General features: G+C 36.1%; 2 protein-coding genes and 1 non-coding gene across 4 annotated transcripts in view; 1 reads left to right on the top strand and 2 right to left on the bottom strand.

Annotated features, from left to right (window-relative positions):
• The window catches only part of Cenpp (centromere protein P), a 235,634-nt gene that overhangs the window by 101,698 nt on the left and 106,768 nt on the right, over positions 1-27,168 (top strand). The window lies entirely within an intron of this gene.
• Aspn (asporin) lies at positions 1,899-26,297 on the bottom strand. Of its 2 annotated transcripts, XM_046457745.2 has the most exons (9): positions 26,043-26,297; positions 22,162-22,258; positions 18,853-19,131; positions 15,751-15,863; positions 11,768-11,981; positions 10,571-10,681; positions 6,438-6,531; positions 5,554-5,692; positions 1,899-3,159 (listed from the first exon to the last, which is right to left on the bottom strand). In XM_046457745.2, exons 3-9 carry the CDS (start codon positions 19,100-19,102, stop codon positions 2,962-2,964), a joined length of 1,119 nt encoding a protein of 372 aa, XP_046313701.1. In that variant the 5' UTR covers positions 19,103-19,131; positions 22,162-22,258; positions 26,043-26,297; the 3' UTR covers positions 1,899-2,961. The 2 variants fall into 2 exon arrangements, with proteins under 2 accessions (XP_046313701.1, XP_046313700.1); XM_046457744.2 differs by lacking the exon at positions 22,162-22,258 and having other exon boundaries at positions 26,043-26,295.
• LOC124101659 (U6 spliceosomal RNA) lies at positions 21,973-22,076 on the bottom strand. The gene has a single exon (XR_006854680.1). It is a non-coding gene; the product is annotated as a U6 spliceosomal RNA (small nuclear RNA).

Raw genomic sequence — 27,168 nt, 5'->3', positions numbered from 1 at the left:
TGCGGGGATTTCTGGAATCATTTCCATTATTTAAACATTTTTGTTCTGTCTTTTCTTTTTAGAAAAAATATTAACTGCTCTAAGCTGTTTGTTTTGATTATTTTAGCTTCAGCATTAATCTTAGTATTTTAATAATTTCAAGAAATGGATTTTTCCAATCTCATTGAACATTTTATTTTTATATGTGTTCTTATCATGGCCCTGACATCATGATTTATTTTATTTTTGTTATGTTGTAGAAAAAATATTAAAACAACTCAAACTTTATACTGTATTTTAATTTTAGAATAATTATCCTTGCAGTGTTTTATTTTTAAGGACTTAATGATCTTTAATTTTTTTTGTCTGTCCATAGTTGTCTGGTATAATAGTTGCTCATGTTTTATGAACTTTTGGTTTGCAAAGCATTTCACATTCATTTTTATCACTCAAGTCTCATAACAACTTCATAGATCTGTGTTGTCGCCTCTATCCTCTAAAGATAAGAAAGCAGGATCCAAGGGGTCCAAGAGATGATGACTTGCCCTGGACTGGAAATGGAACTGGATTTCCAGCTTAGAGCCCTGTGTTCCTCTCTTTGTAATGGTAATTGACTCTTATTATTTCACTTTATTTTATGTATGTATTTATTTATTGGAGTGCTGGTGATTGAACCCAGGGCCTCACACACGCTGGGCAAGCACTCTCCTACTAAGCTACATCTCCAGCCCAATCTTTATTATTTTTAATCACACTGTGATCTTCCCTCTACAGTTTTCACCAAAGTAGCAGTTTTGTTACAGATTTGCAAATTTATGTCTTAAAATCTAGATACCCTTCAGTAGATTAATGGATAAAAAAAATATGGCGTATATACACAATGGAATATTACTCAGCAATAAAAGAGAATAAAATCATGGCATTTGCAGGTAAATGGATGGAGTTAGAGAAGATAATGCTAAGTGAAGTTAGCCAATCCCCAAAAGCCAAATGCCTAATGTTCTCTCTGATATAAGGAGGCTCATTCATAGTGGGGTAGGGAGCGGGAGGAATAGACGAACTCTAGATAGGGCAGAGGGGTGGGAGGGAAAGTTGGGGGGCAAGATTGATCATTGGAACAACCTGAAAAAAAAATTAAGTAAATTTCCTGTTAAAGTAACTGTTCTCAATCAATTGAGATTTTGTTTCATCTCCTGTCCTCCTCAGGAACGTTTGGCAAAATCTGGAGAAATTGTTGATTATCACAACAGAGATGGGCAGAAGATGCAGGTGTTGCTAGCATCTGGTGGTAGAGACCAGGGAACTGCAGAAACATTCTACAGTGTAGAGCCATCTGGCCCAAAATCTCAATAGTGCCAAAATTGACGAACTGCTGTCAAGAGTGAGACCTTAGTGTGTAGCTCAGAGCTAGAGTGCTTGCCTAACATGCACTAAACCCTGGGTTCCAACCCTAGCACCACAAAAGACAGGAGATTTTATATACCCATTCTTAACCTTGATTTCGGCCCTCTACCCCTTTTGTATGTTATTTTCTCCCCTACAAAAAATAATAAGTTAAATTTAGTGTTTGAGGTAGTTTAACATAAAGGTGCGATTATCTTTAATAGTGCAAGACTTATATGATTTTTTTAGTACTGTTACTGAGAATAAACATTAGCTGGGCATGGTGGCACACACCTGTAATCCCAGGGACTCAGGAAGCTGAGGCAAGAGGATTATAAGTTCAATTTAATGAGAACCTCTCTCAAAATAAAAAATAAAAGGAACTAAAGATGTAGCTCAGTTCCCCAGAGAGAGAGAGAGGGAGGGAGGGAAGGAGGGAAAATTAATGCTGCTCTAAAAATGTTATCCATAAATCAGATTTTTCTGAAAAGAACTGTGTTCCCAGGTGGAAAAGGAATTAGACCAGAGCACAAATATTTTATTTCGAACCAATATTTTTAATGATGTTTTTCTTACTTTCTAATTTCACTTAACTTATGCTGAATGCCAATTTTTAAAAAATCAAAGTATTCTTAACTTTTGTACAGAGTCTTCAGTTTTTTTTTTTTTTTTTTGATTCTTTGCCAATTCCGTTAGACCACGTGTGCTTCTCAGAGTTGTCCAGTCTACTATGTATTTGAAGAGTCAAATTAGTGTAGAATTGACAGTGTTCAGAGTCTTCCAAACAAGGTCTTTCCAAGGGACATCCTAAAAATATTCCTTACAGTTGAGGTGACAATGTTATGTAACCTAACAATTAACATGTTATTAAAAGCTTATAATAACTGAATAAAAAATGTGAGTTACAGATTTTATATAAACACTCACGATGCATTTTTACAGAGATTTTATAGTCAGGTAATAATTAAAAAAAAAGAAAAAAGAAAACAATGTGCTACAGTCAAAAAACCAGCTTTTACGAATAGCATCTGTTGATTGGTAATGAATACTTACTGGAAGTTTTATTATAAGAAGTTAGTTTTAAAAATAAAAAACATGCTCTAACACATGAGGATTTCAATGTGGTTTTATCAAACCATACTTGAACATGACTAGAAATATTACAGTACTACCCAAGTTAATAAAGAATAAGAATAGTATAGTATACTCTTCATATAGCTGTCAGTTTTGTATTTCTGAAAACAAATGAAAAAGCACAAATGTTTTAAGTCAAGCATTCCATTTACAGTACCGTTGTTTTTGAAATGCACTTGATAACTGAAGGTTAAATATTGAATGTCTATTTTTTTGTTACTGAGAAAGGAATGTTCAAGCAAGAAATTTATGTAAAATCATTTGTATGCAAAATGAAACTGCAATACATGCTTGTTTCTGTTAATCCTTATGTATCAATAGTTTGGCAAAATTCTGTTGAAATTTTTTGTCATTTACCATATGAGATAGATTTTTGTGTATGTGTATAATACCACCATTATTAATAGAGTTCAAGTATTCCAAATGTAAGAATTTTTGAATTTAATATTCAGCATACATTAGTAATTACTTTCTGAAGTTTCCAAGCTGAACACTCATTCTGCCCAAAACACAACGAAATGTTGCAGGTTGTATTTCCCAGTACTTTACTGGATTGTGGAATAAACTTATTGCACTGTATAAAGATTTCTTCATCTTTGGCATTGTTGGACAGAAGTCATTCACTCCCACTTTTGTAATTGAATTAGAATGAAGGAAGATTATCTGTTGTAGTAGGAAAAAAGAATGGATTAAAATACACAGTAAATGTACAAAGAAGATATTCTGTTTATAGTCAGCATTTATGACATTATTCAGCAGTTTATTTTTCATTGACTTGAATGTATTTTCACTTAAAAGAGATACACTTATTTATGCATGTTAAATACTGTTCTAACAACTCCAAGTTCATATTTGGGAGACGGCCTGTATGGCATAAAACTGGTGCCATTGGTGCCATGGCTCAGAGCATACTGCCTGATCAGCTGGGTCCCCTAGCTCCTCCCACCCCTGATTTGTGTAAATAGTTTTTTCAGTGCCATATTTACATTAATTTGTTTTGAAAGTATTAGAAATGAGCAAAGGAATGAAATTCAGTGATCTAGGAATTCAACTCACAACATGAACATGAAGGAACACTGGCTGGCATTTTCTATTGTGGAAAGAAGCTGTAATTTGTTTTATAGAAAGATGTGTCTGTCAACATCTTAAATACATATTTGTATACTATATCAGTAGTTGAATCTTTATTTTGCAGCAGTGGACAAATCACAGTTTTATAAGCCACATATGTGTTTTTTAAAATTATTACTCATAAAGAACGATGAACTTTCATCCCATTAACTGCTTTTCTGTTTCTTCTTCAGGCTTTTATTTAGATTTGGGAAGTAAAAGCAAACTGCTTGCCTGATAGCGTTTTGGCATATTAAAAAGTAGGAGCCTCTTGCTGGCAAAGCTGGGTTATTGGCTTTGACTCTTGTTACCTCTAAATTTTGCTTTTATTTAAGATGGATCTGTGATTATGAAAACTCCAGGCATTGCTAAAATATTTCTTTGGCGTTTAACTCTCCTCTGTCTTATATTAATATTAAGATTTTGTGACAGAGGCTTTGTGTGGTCCCTCTGCATGTCCCCCGCTGCTCAGTGTCAGAGGTCAACATCCTTCATCACAGCTCTGACCTCACTGTGACAACAGGCTGTGTGTGGGATGTGTTTACTTTGTGGATGTTCATTGAATTGTATACATGTGACATGTATTCTTCTCTGTTTGTGCCACAATTTTGTTCATTTAAAAAATGCTAATAAGCCAGGCATGATGGCACAAGCCTTTGATCCCAGTAGCTTGGGGGCTGAAGCAGGAGGATATGAGTTCAAAGCCAGTCTCATCAATTTAGCAAGGACCTAAGCAACTTAGTGAGTCCCTGTCTCAAAAATAAAATATAAAAAGGAGTGAGGATGTGGTTCAGTGGTTAAGTGCCCCTGGGTTCAGTCCCCAGTACCAAAAAAAAAAAAAATCTAGTAGGAGTGCAGGTAGATATGAGAGAGAGAAGAAGTTGGGATCTGAGTGGCACAGAATAGCAGATGTGAGATCAAGGAGGACTGGCTTGAGGTAGCCAGATTGTGGTCACTGCTAGCCGTTGTACAGATGCAGCTTTCAGAAACATCAGAGCAGGTATTGCCCCAAGATCCACACCTGCATACAGCACATCCTTAGATGGATGTGTTTCCAAGGAATACAGAAGCAAAACTTGTTTAAAGAGGGATCAGAACAAAATCTAGAAGAAGTTGAGTGCTCAATGCCCCATTTTGTTCTCATTGTTGTTCTCAGGGTGTCTTTTTCTTCTTAGAAGAGAAAGGCTTTGCACATAAGAAAAATGGATTAAGGTGAAATAATATTAAGTAGGGATTCTTAATCTGAGGCCGTAGAGAAAAACCATTGAGATTGTGAAAGTCCTAGAATTATGTGCAAAATATTTTCTTCACTTTCTGTGACAATTGCCAGCAAATTAAGAGCTGCTCAATGAGAAAGGAATGATTTCTAATAATGAAAAGCAACAAATGATAAAATGTGAATTTTTTTTAGTGGCACTGAAAATCAAATCAGGACCTTTTATTCTAGGCAAACACACTACCACTGAGCTCATCTCCACCCCAAAGTGAACTCTTGATACTCCAAAGAGTGACTTTCAGTCAATTATATATTTGGGTTTGAATATTTAAAAAAGCATATCTACTTCTAATCTAACACCACATTGATGGTGAAAATACCTGGATCCTAATCCTCTTGCTCTGCCTTGTGAAATATTTCAAGAACAAAAGCATATAGTATCCTTCTTGGTGTCCTTAGCTGTCCTACCTCAGAAACTTCAGAAACTTGAAGTTAGCTGGATCCGAAGCTTTGCAACAATGACCTTAGCAGTATCAGTAGGAGAAACTGAAGGTGGTTATAGAACCTGAACTTCTCAGGTGACAGCTTTGTAGTCCTACCTGGTAGAACACCTCATGCAACCTGGAGAGTACTTGTGTCTGAGTTACCTGTACTACTTGCTTGGTTTTTGCTTGAGTGTTTTATAAAAATTAAAGAGCTCATGTCTGCCAAACACAAGTAGAATGTTTTACCTGGAGGTATTTCAACTCCTGTAATCCTGAAGGGATCTTTTTTAGTTTATTGTTTTCCAAGTGTATTTCTCTCACACGTGGTATGTTAGCAAAACTTCCATTTTCAATTTCTGTGATTCTGTTATTTCCTAGGCCCAGCCTAAAAATGATATGAAATGCATTAACTCATGCAGATTGCTAGGTTTGATAGAGTTTGCTGAAAATACCACACACAAAACTAGTTATAATATAAGTCTGACCTTTTTTTTTTTATATGATCACAGAAAAGTGTTTTATGGCGTTATTTACTAACCTATTTCAGTATGGAACAACTATTTCCTCCCACTTTTAGAAAATTATCTGTGGTAAATCTAGCAAATGGAAAATTCGCAGAGTGCCTTTGTCTTCTTTCCACAGGTTTGCCTCTGATGTTAGTATAGACAGTAAAAACAATGTTTCTTTCTAGTATTCCCTTCACACTTTTCAGTAGCAATAGCAATGATCTCAACTAGTTTCCCTGTACACATTCTCTCACTCTCTCTCTTTTATTTAAAATAAATAAATGACAGCTGAATGCATTACAATTCTTAATACACATATACAGCACAATTTTCTTATCTCTTATACAACCATATAAAGTATGTTGATACCAATTTTTGTCTTCATACTGGATAATGATGTCTATCACATTCCAAATTTTTACATACCTGTTGGCTTTTGTGTGTGTGTGTGTATGTGTGTGTGTGTGTGCTGGGGATCGAGCCCAGGGCATTGTGCATGCAAAGCAAGCACTTTCCCAAATGAGCTATATGCCTAGCCCCCCTGTACATGTTCTCCAAGAAGCTTCATTACTATCTTAGTCATAGGGTCTACCATTTGTATGTTAAGATTTTGGAAACTTTTACCTTTGCAGTTCTTTGTATCGTTTAAAATCCTCGAGTTCCACAGTTGCAATTTTATTATAATCTAAATGGAGTTCCAATAAAGTAGATGGTAGGTCTAATAAGAAGAGAAAGATGTTTGTTAGATTAAGTAAAAGCAACCCCCACTATTTACTTGTCAAGTATCAGATTATGGATTCAGGCAATTGTTTAAGTACTTTCTTTAATTTTTTTTTTATCATGGAAAATTTCATCTATACACAAAAATGGAAACTATTATTATTAATTATCCTGCTGTTGTCCAGCTTCAACAGTTATTTCCATTTTTTCTGATCTTGTTATATTTACCCCCATTTATTTACTGATTTATCTATTTGTTTTTTATTTGTTTAGTCACTTCTTTGATTGGTATAGTATTTAAACTCAATTCTCATACAGTGTAATTTCACCTATGAACACTTCACTTAATGTCTAACTGAAAAGCTTGTCTTTCTTTTAACCTCATTGATAACACATCTAATAAAATTAACAATTCTTTACTATCATCTAATGGTCACCCTCCATCCCAGGTGTCTCAAATATATCATTTTACAATTGGTTTGATTTATGTCTTTTAAGATCTCCTATAATATACTCCTTCCTTTTTCTTCCTATTCTGTTGATTTCAAATATTGACTTGAGACATTCTTTTTATAAATTGTCTACAGCTTCCAGATGTTATTTATCAGAATCCTAACCCCTTGTTTCTTATGACCTGGCCCTCAGATCCAGAGATGCAGAGTCAGGAAGATCACCTTTCAACGGATGGTTTTGGCATTTATTCATTCATAGGAGGAATTGTAAAATGGTGACTTTCTGTTTTCTTTCTTTGCTTGGGGTTGGGTTGGGGTTTCTCTTTGCTGTCAGGCTGGCCACAAACTCCAGAGCCCAGCATCCTCCCACCTCAGCTTCCTAAGTAGCTGGATTGCAGGTATACACCACTGTGATTTTTTGATTTTATCATTCTTCATGGATTTGTAAGTTGGAATTGCTCTCTAAATAAATTCCCTTATCAATTATTAAATTACTTGTCCTACAGTTTTAATACAAAAAGTAGCTGAAAGGATTAATTCTCTCAAGTAATGAAGTAGTACAAAAAAGTGACCAATTAAGTTTTTTAAAATATTTTTTTTAGTTGTCGATGGACCTTTGTTTATTTGTTTATTTACATGTGGTGCTGCGAATTCAATCAAGCATCTTGTACATGCTAGGCAAGTGCTCTACCACTGAGCCACAACCCCAGCCCAGGTTTGTTTTTTTTTTTTTTTTTTTTTTTTTTAACATAATTATACAAATATTTACACTGAGACAATTCATTGCATTATTATTTTTTCTTTATAAATTAGGAAGTGTGTCTGCTGTGCCACCACATGGCAGACACCCCGTGAATGTTCTTTCTCCTGAACACGTCAGGTATATCCTGACAAGGCTGGATGAAGCTTGAACGAAAGAGACTGGCCAGAAATTCAGTCAGGCCTTGTTTTGTTTTCTATATAATAAATTATTTGTCAACCAAAGGTTCTAGGTAGGTAGATGGGAACAGCTTTTTTTTTTCCTTCAACTTTTGCTGAAACATTTTCTTCCTACATTAACGATGAAGACTGATGAAAGTCATTGAAATATCCATACACACACACACACACACACACATAACTAAATACATATATATATAACAAAATATATATAACATTATATAAAACATAATAATATGTTTTTCACTCTGAAACAGCTGTCTTTCAGTATCTATTAGTAAAAGCAGCAACTTTATCATAACCCCTCTCTACTACCAAAAAAGGGATTTTATATATATATCAGTAGTCTTCGTGGCTTAATTAATTTTGATTTCAGGATTTATTTTGAACTTTCAAAGTTAGTAGAGAGCAAGAAAATAATTCTTCTAAACTTAGGTTGTTTCTAATTCCTTGAATTCTAAATAACTAAGTTTAATTATATTTTATGGGATGACTATATGTTCCTTCCAGTATGTAAGATAAATGTTCTGTGCTCAAAGACCTTGTGTCCTCACTGAAAAATGGATGGTGTAATGTGCCAACTCTTCTAGAGTAGATTGTAGGATGTCTGAGAAAAGCAAAATCTTTGAAAGAGGGTTTGAAGAATTTGAGGAAGGTGAGTGACCACAGAGAAAAGTGGAACACAGCCTCTAAAACAGGTGTGAGCAGAGGTGTGAATCTGGCAGAAGCTCAGTGAATGTGGACATGGGAAGCCTGAATAGGCTTCTACAGGAATGTCTGTTCCCACCCTGTTCCCACACAGGTGCTACAGCCACTGCCACCACACCGCCTACACACATTGCAAGCAATGCAATTATGCAGAATTTCCCAAGTGAATAAGAAGGAAGACTCTCCTATTAACTCTTCCTAGTAGGGACTCCTGAGAGGTCTATCACTTCATCCTGTCACAAGGGATAGTATGGATGGAATTGTGATATGCAGAAAGTCAGCCATCACATTTTAGTGAATAAACTACAAAAGCAGAATATAGTTTAACTGGTTTCTGAATGTCAGACCTTGAAGGAGTAGTTATGTAAGTTGAGAGATTGCAGTTTAATTTTCTAACATTCCTTAAGCTTTCAGAGAATGTTGAGAATTTCACGAGAAGTTAACCCTGAGATGCAGTTTGAAATTTGAGAATTATAACTGGGGTGTTTTGCAGTATAAGAAAGCCCACCAGTGTGAATGTACAAGTGGCCCTGCCTGGTTACGTGTGTCAGATCTGTGAACATAAAGAACAACCAGGGCACCTTACCAAGTGCCACAGCCTGACGCAGCAGCTCCCTCCTCCTGCCCTTCAGTCTTGCCTCCTTTCCTCCCTCTGCCTTCACTCCCTTCCTTGTCCTGACTTTCCTTTTTTCCCTGTCAGCTTCCATCATAAAAAAGGGATTTTTATATATTTTACCTATTGCATAGGTATTTTAAAACTGAAAAGCTTAAGGTTAACATTTTAGATTTCTTGTAAAAAAACAGCCACCTCCTTTAAGGCTCAATGAAAGTGTTTTTTATTGGTATAGTCTGGATTTAACTGTTTTTTTTTTTTTTTTTTTTCTGATAAAAAAATTGTCTTTCACCTAAGTGAAACCTAGGTGAAAGATTAGTTGATTGATAATAACAATTACTAATTATTGTTATTATAATAATTACTAATAATTGTTATTAATAATAAGTTCACTGTATCTCAAGTTCTCTGTTTATATTTGTTTTGTTTATCTCTGGATCAGGTTGGTAGTAGAGAGGGGTTACGATAAAGTTGCTGCTTTTACTAGTGGATACTGAAAGATGTGTTTGAGAGTGAAAAACATATTATTACTCACATGGTGTTATTTCTGACCTAGATAATTGTCAAAGCACAGAGCCCTTTTCTGGGTCAAGGAAAGCAAAATTTTGAGTATGAGTTCCCATAAAGGTAATTCTGTCCAGCTAGTCATCAGGGAGCATGGAGATGACATTGTAGAAAACTGGTCATCTAACAAAGTTAAGGAGACATTGAAATGCCAGCTTCTAATTCTCTTAAAGCCAGCATCAAGAGTGCAGGGTTCCTTCAGGTAAGTTTTTTGCTAGGAGAGGACGCCTTCTAGGCCAGACACTTTCCCGAAACCATTCTCTGTTAGTGCATTCCTCTTCATAGCACTCCTAGAAGGGAGCTGTTGGAGAACCAGTGTACATCCACTCTCACCAGAGCCAGGCACCTCCATAAGGCCTCAAGGGCTTTACCTCAAGTGTGGCAGCTCAGCTGGGGGTACGGTCTGGCCAACTATCTGTATTTTTTCTCTACAGAATTTTCTGCCTCTGATGTCAAACATAGGTGAGTAAATGTCAAAAAAAAAGAAGGAAAATAAAAAGTTCATTGCTTCTTAATATTTATTTTTACTGGGGAAAAATATTGCAGTTTAATATTGTCAAAAAAAATAATCACTATATAAGGCTCCCTATGTGTATGTGAAACAAAGTTAAATTCATACTACTCTGACCAGATACATTGATAAAAGGATTTCTAATTGTAGTATAGTTTTGACAATGTATACTGTTCAGTTTACAATACTACATTTAATGGTCATTAAAAGAGGACAATTTTAAAAATATTGTCTTAAAGCAAATACATACCTTTAGGAATTGAGGTTAGTTTTGCTTCAGCAATTCTGATATGGAATACTGTCACCCCTTCAAATGCCCCTGGCTCTATCCCATTATTATCAAGAGGGTTTGCACTCATTTCTGTGGGGGAAATGACATGATTTAGCACACATAGCTTGTTATGCAAAGGAAATTCACAATGCAGAGAGACACATTCCAAGAATATTTTAAGAAGTGTGGATTTCATCATTCCTGTTGATTTACTCTCATTTCTGTTGGTTTCAGGAAAGTTTCCTTTGTACTTTGTAAACTGGAATATATAATAGGATCACTTTTTTGCTTTAAATTAATAAATTACATTATCATTCTCCTCCAATAGTAAGCATGATAAAAGTTTTGTTGTAATAATATTGCTTCAGAAAAAAAAGATCATTCTTCATATAATTCGAAGCATTTGTGTTTTCTGTTTTGTCTTCCAAACTATTTTTAATCACAAGTTAATTAGAAATTATGTGATTAGCAGAAAGATAACTTCAAGGAATTGCTAATAAGAGGCTGTTTGGTCAGTGCAGGTACTTGGTTAAATTAGTGAATAAATGAATGAGAATCTTGGTTAGGAATTTTGAATGGATATTGCAGAGGAATGGCATGGTTATTTGATGGGTGTTACAAGTAAAATATACTGGAGTTTAAAACACACAACAAAAATTGCTTAGATCAATACTCCTAAAGCAGATAACAAAAAGGTTTACATTTCAAATGATATATGAATTAGCTTTGTACATTATATTTTAGTAGTTTATGTGATAAATTAAAAATATTACCTTTATATTAAATAAGAATAGCGTAGATTTTATTACTTAGGGTTCAGTTCATAAAACAGAGCCCACACTAGGAATTTCAAAGGAGATTCTTGAGAAAGAGATTATGTACTACAAAAGCCATATTTTCTTTAATTATTAGAAACTGTTAGAAAACCCAGTGATACATCAACTCCCAAGAAACTTTTGTTTCTTCTTTATTTATTTAGAATTGGGGTCTTGCTGTTTTCCCAGACTCTTGAGTTTGCTAGGACTGCAAGGCCTGAGATGCCACCCTAAGCTTTATTTCATATTCTCATTGGTTTATGAACAGTTTATCTTAGAAATCCTAAAATAATGATAATAAATTTCAGTATTTGCATGTTAATGATGATTTCAAGATGGCCCATTTATTGGAATAACTTACCCAACACGTGTAAAGCGCTCATTCCTTTGAAGGTGTCCTTTTGTATTTTCTTAACTTTATTATCATGAATTCTGAGCTCTGCTAGTGACTTGGGAAGATTAAGTGGTATTTCACTTAGTTGATTGTGGGATAAATACAGCCTTCGAAGCTTTTTTGTGGTTAGAAAGGTTTTTGGGTGAATCTTTGTTAGCTTGTTGTTGTTCAGAATCAGAGCCTAGATAAGCATGGTAAGTTACATAGTATTAGAAAGTGGATTTGATTTACTGATATTCAATAATGATTCATCTTTAAAATCAATATGATTTAGGTCATTTATGTACTTGAAAACTATGTAAAAATTTTCCTGGTCCAATCCAGGCTTTAAAAACATTGTTTACTACGGAGTAGGAACAATTAAAGCTTTATTGATTAACATTATGCCTTTTGATACACACTTATCTTTTTTATCTTTGAGTAGGTGATACAGTCATGGTTGAGGCTTTAACCTCTACCCAACCCTTGTGGAAGTGACCAACAATGTTATTTTTATCTTAAATGATATCTGTTTACTCTACAAAATACTTTTGCATGATTTAATCGACCTTGAAAGCCTCACTTTTTTCATGTGTGCTAATGTTTACCATTTCTCCCAGAGCAAAGACCTGTAAGGAAAACCCCTCCTACAAAGTTCCCTCAGCATTCTGGCATATTTTCAGTCCTTGAGGTAGCAGTGGATCCTGAGAAATGGTGCACCCCTGTCTCAATTATGTGGATATTTCTCAGGGCTACAAGGCAGCATCCTTGAGGTGAATCTAACCCCAGAGAGTAAAGAGCTTAATACCAGGGTGACCCTCTTTGTGGCCAAGTCCTTTTTGTGACCAGCTACCTTGGTCTGCTAGAACCATCAAATTGGGATGTAGGAATTTCAGAACCCAACCTGGGAACATCCTGGGCAAACTGGGATATATTGGTCTTCTGATAACCATTTTCTTTTCTTTCTTTTTTTCCTTAGTATTCTTATAGTTGTAGATGGACACAATATCTTTTTTTATTTATTCTTTATGTGGTGCTGAGGATTGAACCCAGTGCCTTACACTTGCAAGGCAAGTGCTCTGCCACTGAGCTATAGCCCCACCCCTTGATAACAATTTTTATTACAAAATGACATAGCTTAGTCATTTTCTTTGCCAGCTGTAAAGATATAGTTTTCAGTGTGTGCCAAGGATGCTGGCAGATTGCTTAGAATCTTCAGAACCTTTTTGTCCCTCTTATTGTAGACCCTTTGATTTTCTTAAGATATAAGTTGAGGATAATTCCTTTCAGGGATTTGATCACAATTCCATTCTAAAGCAGTCTTCTTTTTGTTTCCAGACTGATTGAACAGGCCTGACTGGTACTACTCACATCGTTGTTTTTCATAGCAGAAATATATGCACTTAGGTTGCCCAGTAAACACTCTTTACCATCATGATTACCATTTCACTCAGCCCTTTGCATGTCTTTTCTCACCTTCTAGACATACCACTACTGTTAAAGGTTGCACCTGGAAAGGTTAAGCCTAGGAGAAGAGGGGAGATTGCATCTTATTGCCAACTGTCAAGATATGCACCTTTCTGAGTATGTGAGGCCAGCTAGGAGAGTGTTCTTTTCCTTTAGTTTTTTGAGGTGGGGAGTTTAGCAAGTTGGTGCATCACAAAGATGGTTTGTGAACCTCACTTGACCCCATAAGGTTTAAGTTTAACAGAAAGAGTTGCTCTCCTTTGAGTAATGCAGAACATGTCTGTGATCATCCTGCAAGGGTCAGAGCTGCCCTGCCCCGAACTGGTGTGTGCCTCAGTGAGATTCAGACTCAGTACATGAGCTTTTGTCTGTTTGTTTGTTTGTTCCCTATGGTGAAGACATGGAGTTGCTGGAGCTGCATAAAAGGAAGGATGAGTAATAAAGCTCAAATGGAAGTTTTTATGCAGCATTGTCAAATGCTAACCCAGCATGATAGGCTGGCAGAGTGACTCTAGATCAGCGTACTGCCAATGTTGGTTTTCACACGAGGAACTGGCTGTCATGGAACATTAAAGTTATCATTAATAAGCAGTGTGATTATGTATAAGGACAGAAGAAAAGTGTATTGTGCAGAAGTAAAACAACAAGAAGTCATGGTGAATGTGTCTTTAATAGCAGCAAGAAGTGAGCTGGGAGGCCTGAATGTCATAGATTACATTCATTCACTCTCTACATATGTCACCCTTTGTGTGAGAGTCACAATGCTAAACAAGCAACTGAAACGTAAAAGATTTGTAAACTGTCTAAAATATTTTTATTCTCTTTAAGTGTGCAATATACCTATAATTCAAGTATAAAACATGTACTTTTAAAAGTACTTTACATCCTGGTGCAGTGGTGTAGCCTGTAGTCCTAACTACTTGAGAAGATGAGGTGAGAGGATCATTTGAGCCCAGGAGTTTAAGGCCAGCTTGGGCAACAGAGCAAGACCCCGTCTCATAAAACAAAACAAAACAAAACAGCTTTACATGAGTATGTTGGGTCAGCCTACTCATATTGGCCTGGTAGTAACATTGGCTAAAAGATGGGGGTGGGGACCCTACCATTGCTAAGCACCTTACATGTATTTGCTGATTTAACCTTATAACCACTTTGTGAAATTCATGCTATTATTACATTCTCTTACAGTTGAGGAAGGTGAGGCCATTTCCCCCTTAGAGCACAGATTTGGGCTCAGCTCTACTTGACTCCAGAATGTTCACCCTTAAACAAAATTGCCATATAGAAGTTGATTAAGAAAATGCTAAAGAGACCTAAGAATGTTCCTGACACATTTTAGATTATCATTTCCCAATGAATAACAGGAGTACATGAGGAATAAATACCTGGAAGACTCCTAAAAATGCAACAAAATAATGATATGACAAATTGAAAGCTCACATAGCTCAGGTATTAAATATGTCATTAGTATTCTTGTGGTCATCTAAGCTGAATGTGGGCTGAAGTAGTGGAAGCAGTCATAAGCTGTTCTTTTTTATTTTTTTTACACAATATCTTTATTAATTTATTTTTTTAGGTGCTGAGGATCTAATTCAGTACCTCACAAATACAAGGCAAGCGCTCTACCACTGAGCTACAGCCCCAGCCCCATAAGCTATTCTTGCTTTTATTTTTACATAAATATATAAATAAGTGTGCGCACACACACACACACACATACAATTTTTATTTCCAACTTCTGATGCTAGAAAAATGGTCTTTCTATTATTCAAAAGTTTCTGTGGTCTGAAGTTAGTGGGGTGGGCTGAGTGGATCTTTGGTGGAATCTTTTGTGCTGCTGATGATTGTCTTAATATTTAAGTGAGGCCTCAGTTCTAAAAAAAAAAAGTTTTCCACTTGCTTTTTTAAAAATACATACATTGAAGCTGTATTTTGGAATGGTGACTTTCCAAATCTGAGCTATGTGCATAATTCAAAAGGGAAAGGAGTAGTGAAAGCAGTGGGTACCCATCAGAGTGACCCTTCTGCAGGAGGCAACCCAGGCGCCAACAGGAGCGTTACCTTGCTGCTCATGCTCGATGCAAGGTTTGAGTGTTAGTCACTTAGATATGTCCTATGTGCTGATATTAGAAATTTGTGGTGTCTGGAGTCAACAGGTTTGGGTAAAGATTGCTTATGCTCTAGGCTGTGGTCGTTGTAAATAATTGTGTTCTTGTTCATTTTAATATATAGTCATTATTGTTACCTGAATGGATTAGAAACACATTTAAGGACCATCAACTCTCAGCTCACTACCTTTTACCTGGCTATTATTCAGTAAACATCAGTTGAATTAAATCATTAATTGACTTAAATCTATAATTTCTTGTTGACTATAACTTTTCTGAATAGAGAAATTTTGTCATATTCACCTAAAAAACATGTTTACACTTATACAATATAATTATTTTGTTAATGATAGAGATTTTCACTTAAAATATTTGAAAATATTAGCAAATACTTACATAAAGTGAAGTGAGTCCTTTAAAGTCATTTTCTTTGATTTCCTTAATTTTATTGTTTTGAAGGTCGACCATTCGAGTATCAAATGGAATGTTGTTTGGGACCGAGGTTAAACCTGAGAAATAAGCAAACGTGTTACAACTACTAGAAAATCGTACCAAAGACAAGATCTCTAAATGGTAGAAATATATGGTTATATTATTTATTAGTCATGCTGAAGACTAGATCGATCGCTGATATGATAGAGATGTACATTTTTTAAAATGCATGGATATCATTAAGTACCAGGACTCAGTAGTTGTAATATGACAAAAACATAGGGTTTTTTTTGTTTTTGTTTTAATACTCAGAGCCATTTCACATGGCTCATTTATCTGTACATGGTTTTTATCTTGGGTCTTGCAGGCTTCAATGTGAAATAATTGGGTGTAAGATGGACTGGCAGGCAGCTGAGGCGTAGCTTATGAAGAAGACTAGCTTTTGTCTAGATTTTTGGCTGGGATAGTGAGAAATTGAAGCATGTAGGTCTTTTTCATTTTTAGGAAGGCTCAAAATATAGAAAGCTGTGCTTAGAAAATAGATTATTGTCATGTACATAATCATAAATTTCACCACCCATTTTCTGTAATCGACTCTTCTAGTCATAAATTATTAAACTAATTCTTATTTATTTCTACATAACTCTTCATTAGCAACTAAGTGTGATATTTACCTTTACTTATATCATCATGCATAATATTAGTTCAGGAGCAAAGGTATTTGATTCACTTCTGTTTTTCACTTTTGTGCCAGAAGTACACAGGTCTACCTTTTAGTTGTTGTTCCTCTTTGCAGGTGCAATGATAGCTGTCTTTATCATCTTAGAATAAGGTACAGTTGCATGCTTCCTCTTTGTGTAGATAGGCAAATACTAATTAAATGATTAATAGACTTAAACTTTTTCCCTCTTCTTGGGTTGAGAAAAATGAGAAAAACTCAGAAGCTGTTTGTAATGCAGTTCTTCCTTAGTTTCTTTGCTTTCTGTAGATGGCCAACCTTTAATCTTTGGACTGAAGGTGCCTATCTCCTGCTTATTATTGGACATTCCATGCAACAAAATGATTGATGAGCCTAAGGCCTTCTTGGAGTTTTTTCCCAATATTTGATTATGAAAGGTTTTAATAGATGTAAGAATTTTATAGTGAAAATCCACACTTTATTTATCTACTTTGTACCATCAGCATTTTATTATACTAAACTTATTGTCCCTCAGTTCATCTTTTTATAAATTTTAAAGTGAGATGTAAATATTTACACTTTTGACTTAAAACAAAAAGAAACAAAAAACTCTGCCTTTATCCTAAAAAGCAATTATGTATGGCAGCCCCAATCTGAATTGAATATCCAAATATTTTGAATAGCTACCTTCAGCTTTGTAGGCCTATGTGTTTTCCCCCTCCATACTTTAAAATTAGCAACTCTTGGACTGGGCTTGTAACTCAGTGGTAGAGCACTTGCCTCACATGCGGGAGGCCCTGGGTTCGAGCTTAGCACCACATAAAAAAAATAAACAAGTAAAAATAAAGATATTTTTAAAAATTAGCAACTCTTAAGAACTTTCACCATAGATAGACAGAGGAAAGGGGATAACTTGATGAATTAGCAAGGCAGAGTCAGTTTTGTTTGTTATAAGGGATCATTTTGGTTTTAGAAAGTGATAGGAAGTCTTGTGGGAAGTGGGAGGTTTTGCTGAAAGGATCCTCCTGATAACAGATTTTTGCCAAACCTGCTCCCATCATGGCCGTGATGGAATTGAAGTTCTGGAAAGTGTTTATTTCCTGAGGGAGGAAAAGTGACAATTTATCAAGACCCTTTCACAGTCATGTTTTGAGGGAGGTGAGCTGTGTGTATCATCTGCAAAGAGGACTCCGGAAGAGGCCCTAGTGGACCATCGGCTTCTGTGGGAGCTGTGGCCAAACCTTGGCCTCCACAGTGGGGCGGGTCTCTGTATCCCCTCTTTAGGAAGTAGCTGAGTACAACTCTTTATGTCCTTTCTGATCTCTCTGAGCAAGATGAGTATGCTCTTGAGTGCTTCTTCATTAGAAGTGTTAAAAAAAGATACTCAATAGAGAATTAGAAAATTTCAGAGAGAATTTAGTTCAATCACTTCTTTTCTAGGCAGTTCTAGACCCACAGCATTCAAAATGAATAGAATATTATCTTTAAAACATCTAGATTATAAACCAGCATGGTGGCCCATGTCTATAATCCCAACGACTTGGGAGGCTAAGGCAGGAAGATGACAAGTTCAATGCCAGCCTCAGCAACTTAGTGAGGCCCTAAGCAAATTAGCAAGACCCTGTCTCAAAATATAAAATAAAAAGGACTAGGGATGTGGCTTCCGTGGTTGAGTGCCCCAGGTTCAATCCCTGGCACCAAAAAAAAAAAAATATATATATATATATATGTATATATATATATATATATATATATATATATATATATATATATCATCTAGATTACAGATTTCACATTCTGTATAACCTGTTTCATTGTTCTGGGCAAGCATCTTACTTTGTGATCATAGAATTTTTCTAGAAATGACATTCTCAACTTGCTGATACAATGATATGAACCACAGGGAAGAAAATTGAAATAGTGCTTTAATTTGGGAAAAGAAAGAAATGTTCTGTATTGTAAGCTCCCTATTATTTCTCTCTATTATTTTGGATCTTTAAAATAACTGTGGATGTGCTTTGCAATTTGTTGTACTCTCTACCTAAACATTTATTTATTTGTTTGTTTTGAGGTGCTGGGGATGAAACCTAGGCCCTTGAGCATACATGCCCTACTGAACCCCAAGCTCCTTATTTTTCTTATAAGAGAGGCTCTCCCTGTGTTGCTCAGGCTGGCCTGGAACTCGCAGTCCTCCTGCCTCAGCCTCTCAAGCAGCTGAGATGACAGGCATGTGCTGCCATATCCCACTTCCACCTAAACATTTAAATTTTTTAAAAAAATGTGTAGTCAGTGGGATGATTTTTCAGATTTCAGCAATGACCGTTCCTATCCTTTTAATTTTATCAAAATAGCGTTATTCTTCAAAACAGTGGATCTGTGGCGCTTACCTAGATCAGAACAGTGCACGACTCGTGAATAGCATTGGCATCCAAATGGACATGTTGGAAACAAATCAAATGGGAAAAAGGGGTGCGTTGGCTCTTTTGTTGGAAAAAGAGAGTTGTCATCATCGTCGTCATCGTCATCTGCATCTTCCATATCCTTCAGCATCATATTCTTCAGTGTCATGTTTGAAGGGCTAAAGAAGGGTTTGGCAGAGCACACAGCCAAGAGCAATAGAAGCACATATTCCTTCATGCTCTCTTAGGTGCAAGACTGATCTAGGACTAAGTAGACATTGAGCATTAAGTTAGAATTTAAACAGACATAACTTCTGCATCTATGCATTTCTGCGTCCTGGCAAAAATACAATAAAATGGCATTCTTCTGCTTTGGTAGGTAGTATGAGGGTAAATTTATAAAAACTTTTTGGAAAGCAACTTAGCAATAAGCTTTGGGAGCTTTAAAAAAAATCTTTATTTGCTATTTACAAATTCTGCTTTTTGGAATCTAATCTCAGGAAATAGTTAAAAAGTTCAAAAAGATGTTCATCACAGAATAATTTATAATATAAAAAATTAAAAGACAATCCTAGTGGTTAATGTAGTGATAACAGTAAAATTAAATAGGGTAGGGTTTATTTATTCCATGAAATATTTTGGAACCTACAAGATGTTTTATAAAGACATTTTAAAATGAGGTTATAAAAGCAATTATAAAAACTCCATACCTACTATACTTACAAATGCAAAGGCAGGAGAAAAAAAAACAACCTACATGCATATACCTGGTTAAAAATAAGCTTTGGTAGTAGAATCACAAACAACTTTTGTCTTTTCCCCCTTTCACTTTAATTTTTATAATGAGCAATAAGTAATGCTTATATAATTAGAAAATGAATGAATATTTTTAAAAACATATCTATGACCCTGTCAGAGAAACATCATCAGCGTCCCTTAGACAACATCTGGAAATTTTCCTCAACCATTTTCTCTTCACTCTCTCCAACCTTCCGCTCATCTTTGGTCACTTTTTCCACAATGTCATTGGTATCTTCTTACTTCTAATCTGTTCCATTGTCTAACACCTGATCCAATCCAAGTGATGTCCAGACTCTTTATTCATTTTTCCAGTGAGTTTTGTTTTTGGTGGGTGCTGCATTGGTTTTAGTTATGATTTTTTTTTTTAAAGCTCACACAAAACTGGAACATATTAATGAGAACCCTCAGAGCGTAGATTCATTGCCATGTGTCGGCTGATATTTCCACAGGGATGTTTACATGTAGTTTCTTAACTACTTCAGTGAAACTGGCACATTCTTAGAAATTTCTATAAAATTAAAAACATTATGAAATCATCCCAAATAAGTGTATCCCAGAGAAGCCCATTCATGAGACCCAGTCCTGGCAGGCGGGCATTTACTGGCCTCCCTAGCAGAAGCTCCACAGGATGTTTCTCAGCCTAATTCATTTAAAAGTCCTCTGGCCCTCAGTCGCTTGAGTGCCAACAGTGAATGAATAGGAGAGACTTCATTCAGGGCTAGCCTTGCCTCAGGAAGACCTCCTCCCCTAGTCCCTGAGTCCTCTCAGCTGTTACTATTTCCCAGAACACAGAAATCAGCTTTAATATCACTGCATGGGCTTGGGTTTCCCTGAACTCAATAAGCAATTAACTCCCTGGCTTAATTAAACTACACATTTGCACATGGTGTGTCTTTTTTAATCACCAAAAGAGTGTTAGAAAATCCTACTATGAGTTATTAATCTGAAAATTATTTTATATGCTCCAGAAATCTAAATGGTGATGTGAACATTTGCCCACTGGGTAGCTGTGTCACACTGACCAAGTGTGTATGCAATCTCGGTGATAATCTACACTTGAATATACTAGGAAAGAGATTACAGCAAAGCTAAGAAAGTCAAAAAACTTTCTATAGTTTAGTGTTGCCATTGATGCTGTGGGTCCTACCTGCTGGTAAATCCTGACAAAGGTCTAGGGAAGGTCATCTGGTCTTCATTTTCAGAATCACTTTTTCCTGACTCTGTTTCTCAGCTCTCTGCCTAATTTTGACCCATTATGTTTTTTAGACTTCAGGTTTTTTTGAAGTTCCTGGATCCTTAGTGTTTAGTTCCTGGCTTCACCTGGACCTCCAAAATACTCAATTCCCTGGAAATTCAGCTCTAGGTCATTAGCTGAATCAAAACTTGTCCTTGATTCTAGTGCATTCTTTAGTATTCTTAAGTTTTAGCTCCATCTTCCAGGTTCAAAGCTCTTCTTGACCATGGTGATGAGAAACTTTCAATGTCATGTGAAATCCTGTCTCTGGCTTAGTTTGAGGTTGCTAGAATTATTCACTGGGCATTTCTTATACACACACTGTGCCCTAGGAATTATGTCACGATGCTGAATGGGTGGGCTGGAGCACTTCTCTCTCCTCTCTCTATTCTCTCTCATATTTCCCTTATTAAAGCACAACCACAACTCCTAATCAACTACTCTGAGGAAAGTATGTGATTGTTAAAGTTAATCCTTGAAGTTGGGCATAGTTGCACATGCCTATAATCCCAGTGACTCAGGAGGCTGAGGCAGGAGGATCGAAAGTTAGAGGCCAGTCTCAGCAATTTAGTGAGGCCCTAAGCAACATAGTGAGACCCTGTCTCAAAATAAGAAATAAAAGGGGCTGGGGGTATGGTTAAGCGCTCCTGTGTTCAATCCCTGGTACCAAAAAAAAAAAAAAAGATTGATACTTTAATGTTAGGTGCATTGATAGAAAATTTAAAAATAAAACACCTAAACTAATAGACTAGTAAAAGACAATGTTAGCTATGTACACTTGCTCTGGAGTGGGGATCTCAAACATTTGAATAGGAATGTGTGTCTCTAGCTTTCGGAAAGTGATATTCTTTGTTAGGTGTCTCTCTGCTCTCATAATTGTCAGTTGCTGTTTGAGATCAACAAAGCTGAAGATATTTGTGAAAACATACATGCATATGAAAAAAGAGCATACAATACCTAGTTTTGAAATAGTGCACAATAACTGGTAAGAGTAAGGGTGGTCAGATTGTGAGTGAAGCATTATTTTCTCATGCATGATTTTTTTTTAAATTATACCGCCTTTATTATTACAAAAAAGTAAGGAACACTTCATGAATTTGCGTGCCATCCTTCCACAGGGGCCATGCTAATCTCTGTATCGTTCCAATTTTAGTATATGTGCTGCTGAAGCAAACACTCATGCATGATTTTTAAAATTATGTTGCATTAAAATTTTTCAAAATTCTGGTTTGCCAACAAAGTCTGCTTTGCTTTGATCTTACCTATGTACCTTTGCCTTTTCCTGCCCCGTCTCCAGCGACTGATATCACAGGTGGTACAGTTAAGGATTTCCTGGATACTCTTCTGATTTATTTCCCCCTAAAGTCAAACAAAAGCACCTAACTGGGAAATTGTTTTGAAGTTCATAATTTCTTGATTCCTAACCTCATTTTCTGGTTTGTAGGAAATAAAGTTTTGGTTTTGTTTCTTTGGGGCATTGGGTATTGAATCCCAGGACACTTAACCACTAAACTCTATCCCCAGCCATTTTTATTTTTTATTTTGAGACAGGGTCTCACTTAAGGCTGGCCTTGAAATTGCAATCCTACTGCCTCAGCCTCCCAAGTCACTGGGATTACAGGGTGTGCTATTGCGCCTGACTTATGAAATAAGGATTTTTAATGAAGTTGTTTGTTTATTTTTCATTTGGTTGGTTGTTTCAACATGTTTTCTCCTAGAAACTTTGAGCTATAAGGATTTAAATTCCCAGTCTACACAAGGAAAAAAATATATCTTTTAACACATAATATAACTGAAATAGAAAACTAAAGACACTACAGAACTGGAAAAATATATATATAACATATAATAAGAGGAATGTGTTGGAGTTCCAGAGCAGATGCCAAGAACATGTCTTGGTTTTCCTTGTGGCCTGGCAGCAGGAGTTAAGGGCTGGCCTTGCTCCTGTGCAGGCCACATGCTGGTCTGCCAGATTCCTTCAGCCTTGTAGCCTCCATGAGCTCAGGAGAAGCTCCCTCAGTGCCAGCCAGAGGTTCAGGCTGAGGGGCAGGATAAGGGGTGAGAAGCAGAATTTGGAGTAGAAAGGATAATGAGAGGCTGGCTACACAGGGCCGAGAAAGGGGGAGCACAACAGTGACAGGCTTGCTGTTCCATATCCCGCTGCAACTGTGCCGAGCAGCCCACCCTGGGTCAGCAGAGTGTCAGGCAGGGTTCCTCCGATTCTCTGTCTTCTTTTTTAGACTGGTGTATCTCATGAAAGCCTTTATTCAAATCAGAGATGAAGTGAAAACATGCAATTGAGACTGCTGCCTGCAAGTAAAGGGGGAATGTTGCAATTGTGTGAGTAATGTGGTAGCTGGGCTCTTCACTGGTGACAGATGGAGGCCTGTGGATGCAGGGCCTGTCGTCTAATTGAAGTTTCCTCTTGGTGGTGAAGGTTCCAGAACATTCTGAACCACTGTGCTTGAATATCTCCGGTGAAAGGACTCAAAGGGAACCCACCACCTCAATGCATCATCATCCACTGCTACCCATTGATGGCTTTAGAAAACTCCTTATATTGACACCCAAAACACCTTCTGGCAAATTATTTTCTCTGTGCTAGCTCTGTGTTCTCTTGGCCCTATAAGAATAATTGTGTGTTCTCTTATCCTGGTTGCTTGCAAAGAAAAGTCAGGCCAGCCTTGATTCCTTGAGGAATTCACTGTTTATACTCTCTGCCTCATGTGTTGGGCCTCTGCCTGAGGCTCCATTGGCCCACAAGTAGGTCCTAGGCTTTCCCGTGTTCTGCTGCACAGTTGCTAACCCATAGATAAATAGTAGACTATCTAGGAGGGAATATTTGATAGCTGTGCTTTCTCATTCAGGAAGAATATAGAGAATATCATGTCTTACTTAAAATGATATGCTTTTTAATTTTATTTAAAATTTTGAGTTTCTTAATATGCCTCAAACTCAGTTTTATTAGTTTTGGCATCATTTAGTCTGTGCTATTTTTGAAACTTTAAAAAATATTTATATCTTGTTCTCAGGAAGACTCAATATTTCCCTGACTTTAACCAGTTTTGCCAGTGTGTTCTACTCCTGGACAGCTTTGGATTTTGGACTCAGGTTTCTCTTAATCAGAAGACTGTTTAAAATATTATTCCTGTGCTCCTGCAGTTACTAATAAATCATAGCCATTTAGACATGAGAGAGGCCTCTAAGACATTCCTACAGGGACCTCTTTTTATAAAGAAAGAAGCGGAGGCTTGGGAGTCCAAAACTCCCTGGAGATGGCAGAGCTGAGGCAGCATCCTCTTTCCTCACTGCTGCGCTTTCCACCATGCTCAGCCTCTCAGTGGATTTTCATCTTATTATTTATGCACAGTAAACAGACTTTCCTCTGGAAAATATGCTTTGACCAGGTCCTCAAAAGGCTTCATAACAGAACTAGAAATGTAGCTGAGAAATGCGACAGTGTCCTTTATACCGCTCCAGATTTGGAATGGAAAATGTGTCTAAGTGAAATGGTATTTCCTCTGAGACGCTGTGTTTAATAAACAAGTCACCGTGCTTTTAAATCCCATGTTTATAGATCCACTTTGCAGTTTCCCTTCTTGGCTTCCACATTCCTATCAGTTCACAGGTACCAGTTATAGGTTTTAGTATATAAATGTGACATAACATAACATGCCCCACATGGTTCACAGAAAGAATCCAAACCATATTCAGATATAATCAAGACAGCCTTGTAAGCTAACAAGTTAAAACTCCAAGCATGCATTTGGAAATTGTTATGCACAGTACCATTTGTTTTGGACACTGATGCTTTTAAAACAACATTTTCTACAGGAAACAATTAATTTTACTTTAGAAGTATAAATAGCATTCTGATTAAAGACCTTTTGACTGCTTTTCCTTTCATATCAGTTTTTCCTTCATAAATTTTTTAATATCTCTAGCAACCTAGCTGCTATTAAAAAAAAAAAAAAAACCCACCTTCCTGCCCCTCCTTTTTCTGACATTTACTACAATGCCTTACTTGCAAAGTTAGCCTATTTTGCTTCAAACCTCAGCTCAGGTATGGGAATATTCTTTTTAAATGTAGTGGTTAGTTGTAATAGAAGACTGCATATCCTCCTCCTTTCTACTATGGCACAATATTGCTGAATGCCAAAAGCAAACAGAAAACATGAAGATGCTTTTACATGGGTGTGGACTTGTGATTTATTTTTCTTTTTTAACAACTCAATGATTCTTGGTGGGATTACAAAAAAGAAAAAGGGGGAGGCTTTATTTTTAGGGAGATATAAACCCTTCAGGTTCTTTATGACTCAGTCCCTAAAGCATGTGGCCACTGTTCCTTGGCTGCCACACCTCTGAACAGATGAACATGAAAGAATGCTCTGCTCTGTTTAGATTACCAGGGAGCAGAATATTGAACACATTGCCTAATATTTTAAATCTAAGATTTCATAAAAAATTTGGGAAAGGATAAAGGGAATCTTTGAATGTATTAAATTCTAACTATGGATTTTATTAAAAGCAGTCCCTAATTTTTCATATGGAATATAGAAATAGTTAAACTATTGCTGGTATTTTTTGAAATTATGTGGATTTATTGTTCAGTACCATTTCATTGCATAAAAAATAAGAAAGACATTTAAAATATCGAAGAAAATATGGACATTCAAATGTGTAAGTAAAAATGATATTTGAATAATTCACACATTTTAAAAACACATTAGAAAATGTCAGTTTTACACTTTGAAATAAATATTTGCTATTTTATCCCCAAACTTCATTATCATCAATGACTAAAGTAATGCTATTTTCCTAAAAGAACATATGTCTACTGAAGTAATTTTTAAAATCAGTCATGTTTGGTTTTTATTATAAAGCTTAATGACTGGTTTTCTCTTAGCTATTATAAAAGAGATTATATTTAAAATAAATTTATTATGCAAAAGGCATAAAACTATAGTAATTTTAAGTACAAATTTAGGTTTGTATTTAAATGGTGATTTTTAAGAAACTATAAAAATAAGCTTTAAACTTTACCATATTATTTACAAATGTTTATTAGTAACATTAATGTCTCCCATTATTGACTATAAAATAATTATATACTGGCACATGTAAGATAGACTTGAAAACATACCTTGTCAGAAGAGAGTAGTGGTCTTGAAAGTAGAATTTATCCACCCTGCACTACTTATCTGTAATGTAAATGTTCTCAGGCACTGTTTAAAAAGAAAATATGAGAATGTGTTACATTTAAAAGAAAAAAAAAAACTCACTAACACAGCTGCACCCTGGTGTGGCTGCACCCTGGGTGATACTGGAATAAACTGCTTCCACAGATTAGTCCATGTTAGTACTGAGGAGCGAGATTAAAACTTGTTACTGCTCATATGTTTTCCATCACTGTTTGTATCGTAGCCAAAACTTCTAGCTAAACTCTAGACGTCTACTGGAAGATTCGGAAGAAAAAAAAAGAGAGTTTAATAATGCATGGCAGCCGGCCATTGAAATTACAGTCAGAGTCACTCAAATACCTGATTTGAAAAAAACACTATGAAATTCTTAAATGAGTGATTACTTATAAACTGCAATTTCAAAAATCATTCACCCTGTATAAACTATTAAGATATTTGTCAATCTTAGTAAAGAACACCAACATTACTGAATTGTAAACCCAAATTCCAGTGGACCTGAGAATGGAGTCCAGGCTTTTGTTTTCTCCTAATGACTGAAGCTATTACATTAAACAAATTTCTCAAGTCTTTTTTTTTTTTTTTTTTTTTTTTTTTAAAAAAAAAAAGCTCTTATTCCAGCCATAGGCATGTCAAAGGAACTGCAGACAAGGCCCTGCAAGCTGCTCCCCAGCCCTAGCACATAGTATGGTGCAAACAGATGAGTGACCAGGTAACTCCTTTGGATTTTTGCAGGTTCCCCTTTGCAGTAAGGGGAACTTGGCTATGCCCTCACTAGGAATTTGGAGACCTGAAAGCAGGGAAGATGCTGTACTCTGAGAAGAAAATCATTGTTTGTGTCCCCCTTTTCCACTTAACCCTGAGAAATTGCCCACTTCCCATCCACTAAGACAGTCCTTTGAGATAAGACATTTTTCTAACTCTAGGGACAAAGACTCACCCTGCATAGTGGTCCCCAGTGGATCACCTGGTTGTTGTGTGAATTCGGGGCCAGTCTGTTTGCAGCTTTTTCAACCAATCATCAGAATCTGATACTTCCTGTCATAAAGAATCTTGATTATCTGTTGTTCC

The sequence above is a fragment of the Marmota monax genome, unplaced genomic scaffold, assembly GCF_021218885.2.
Source record: "Marmota monax isolate L192 unplaced genomic scaffold, Marmota_monax_Labrador192_F-V1.1 WCK01_AAM20220418_F8-fsc00231, whole genome shotgun sequence".
Taxonomy (NCBI): domain Eukaryota; kingdom Metazoa; phylum Chordata; class Mammalia; order Rodentia; family Sciuridae; genus Marmota; species Marmota monax.
This window is presented reverse-complemented; position numbering and strand designations above follow the sequence as displayed.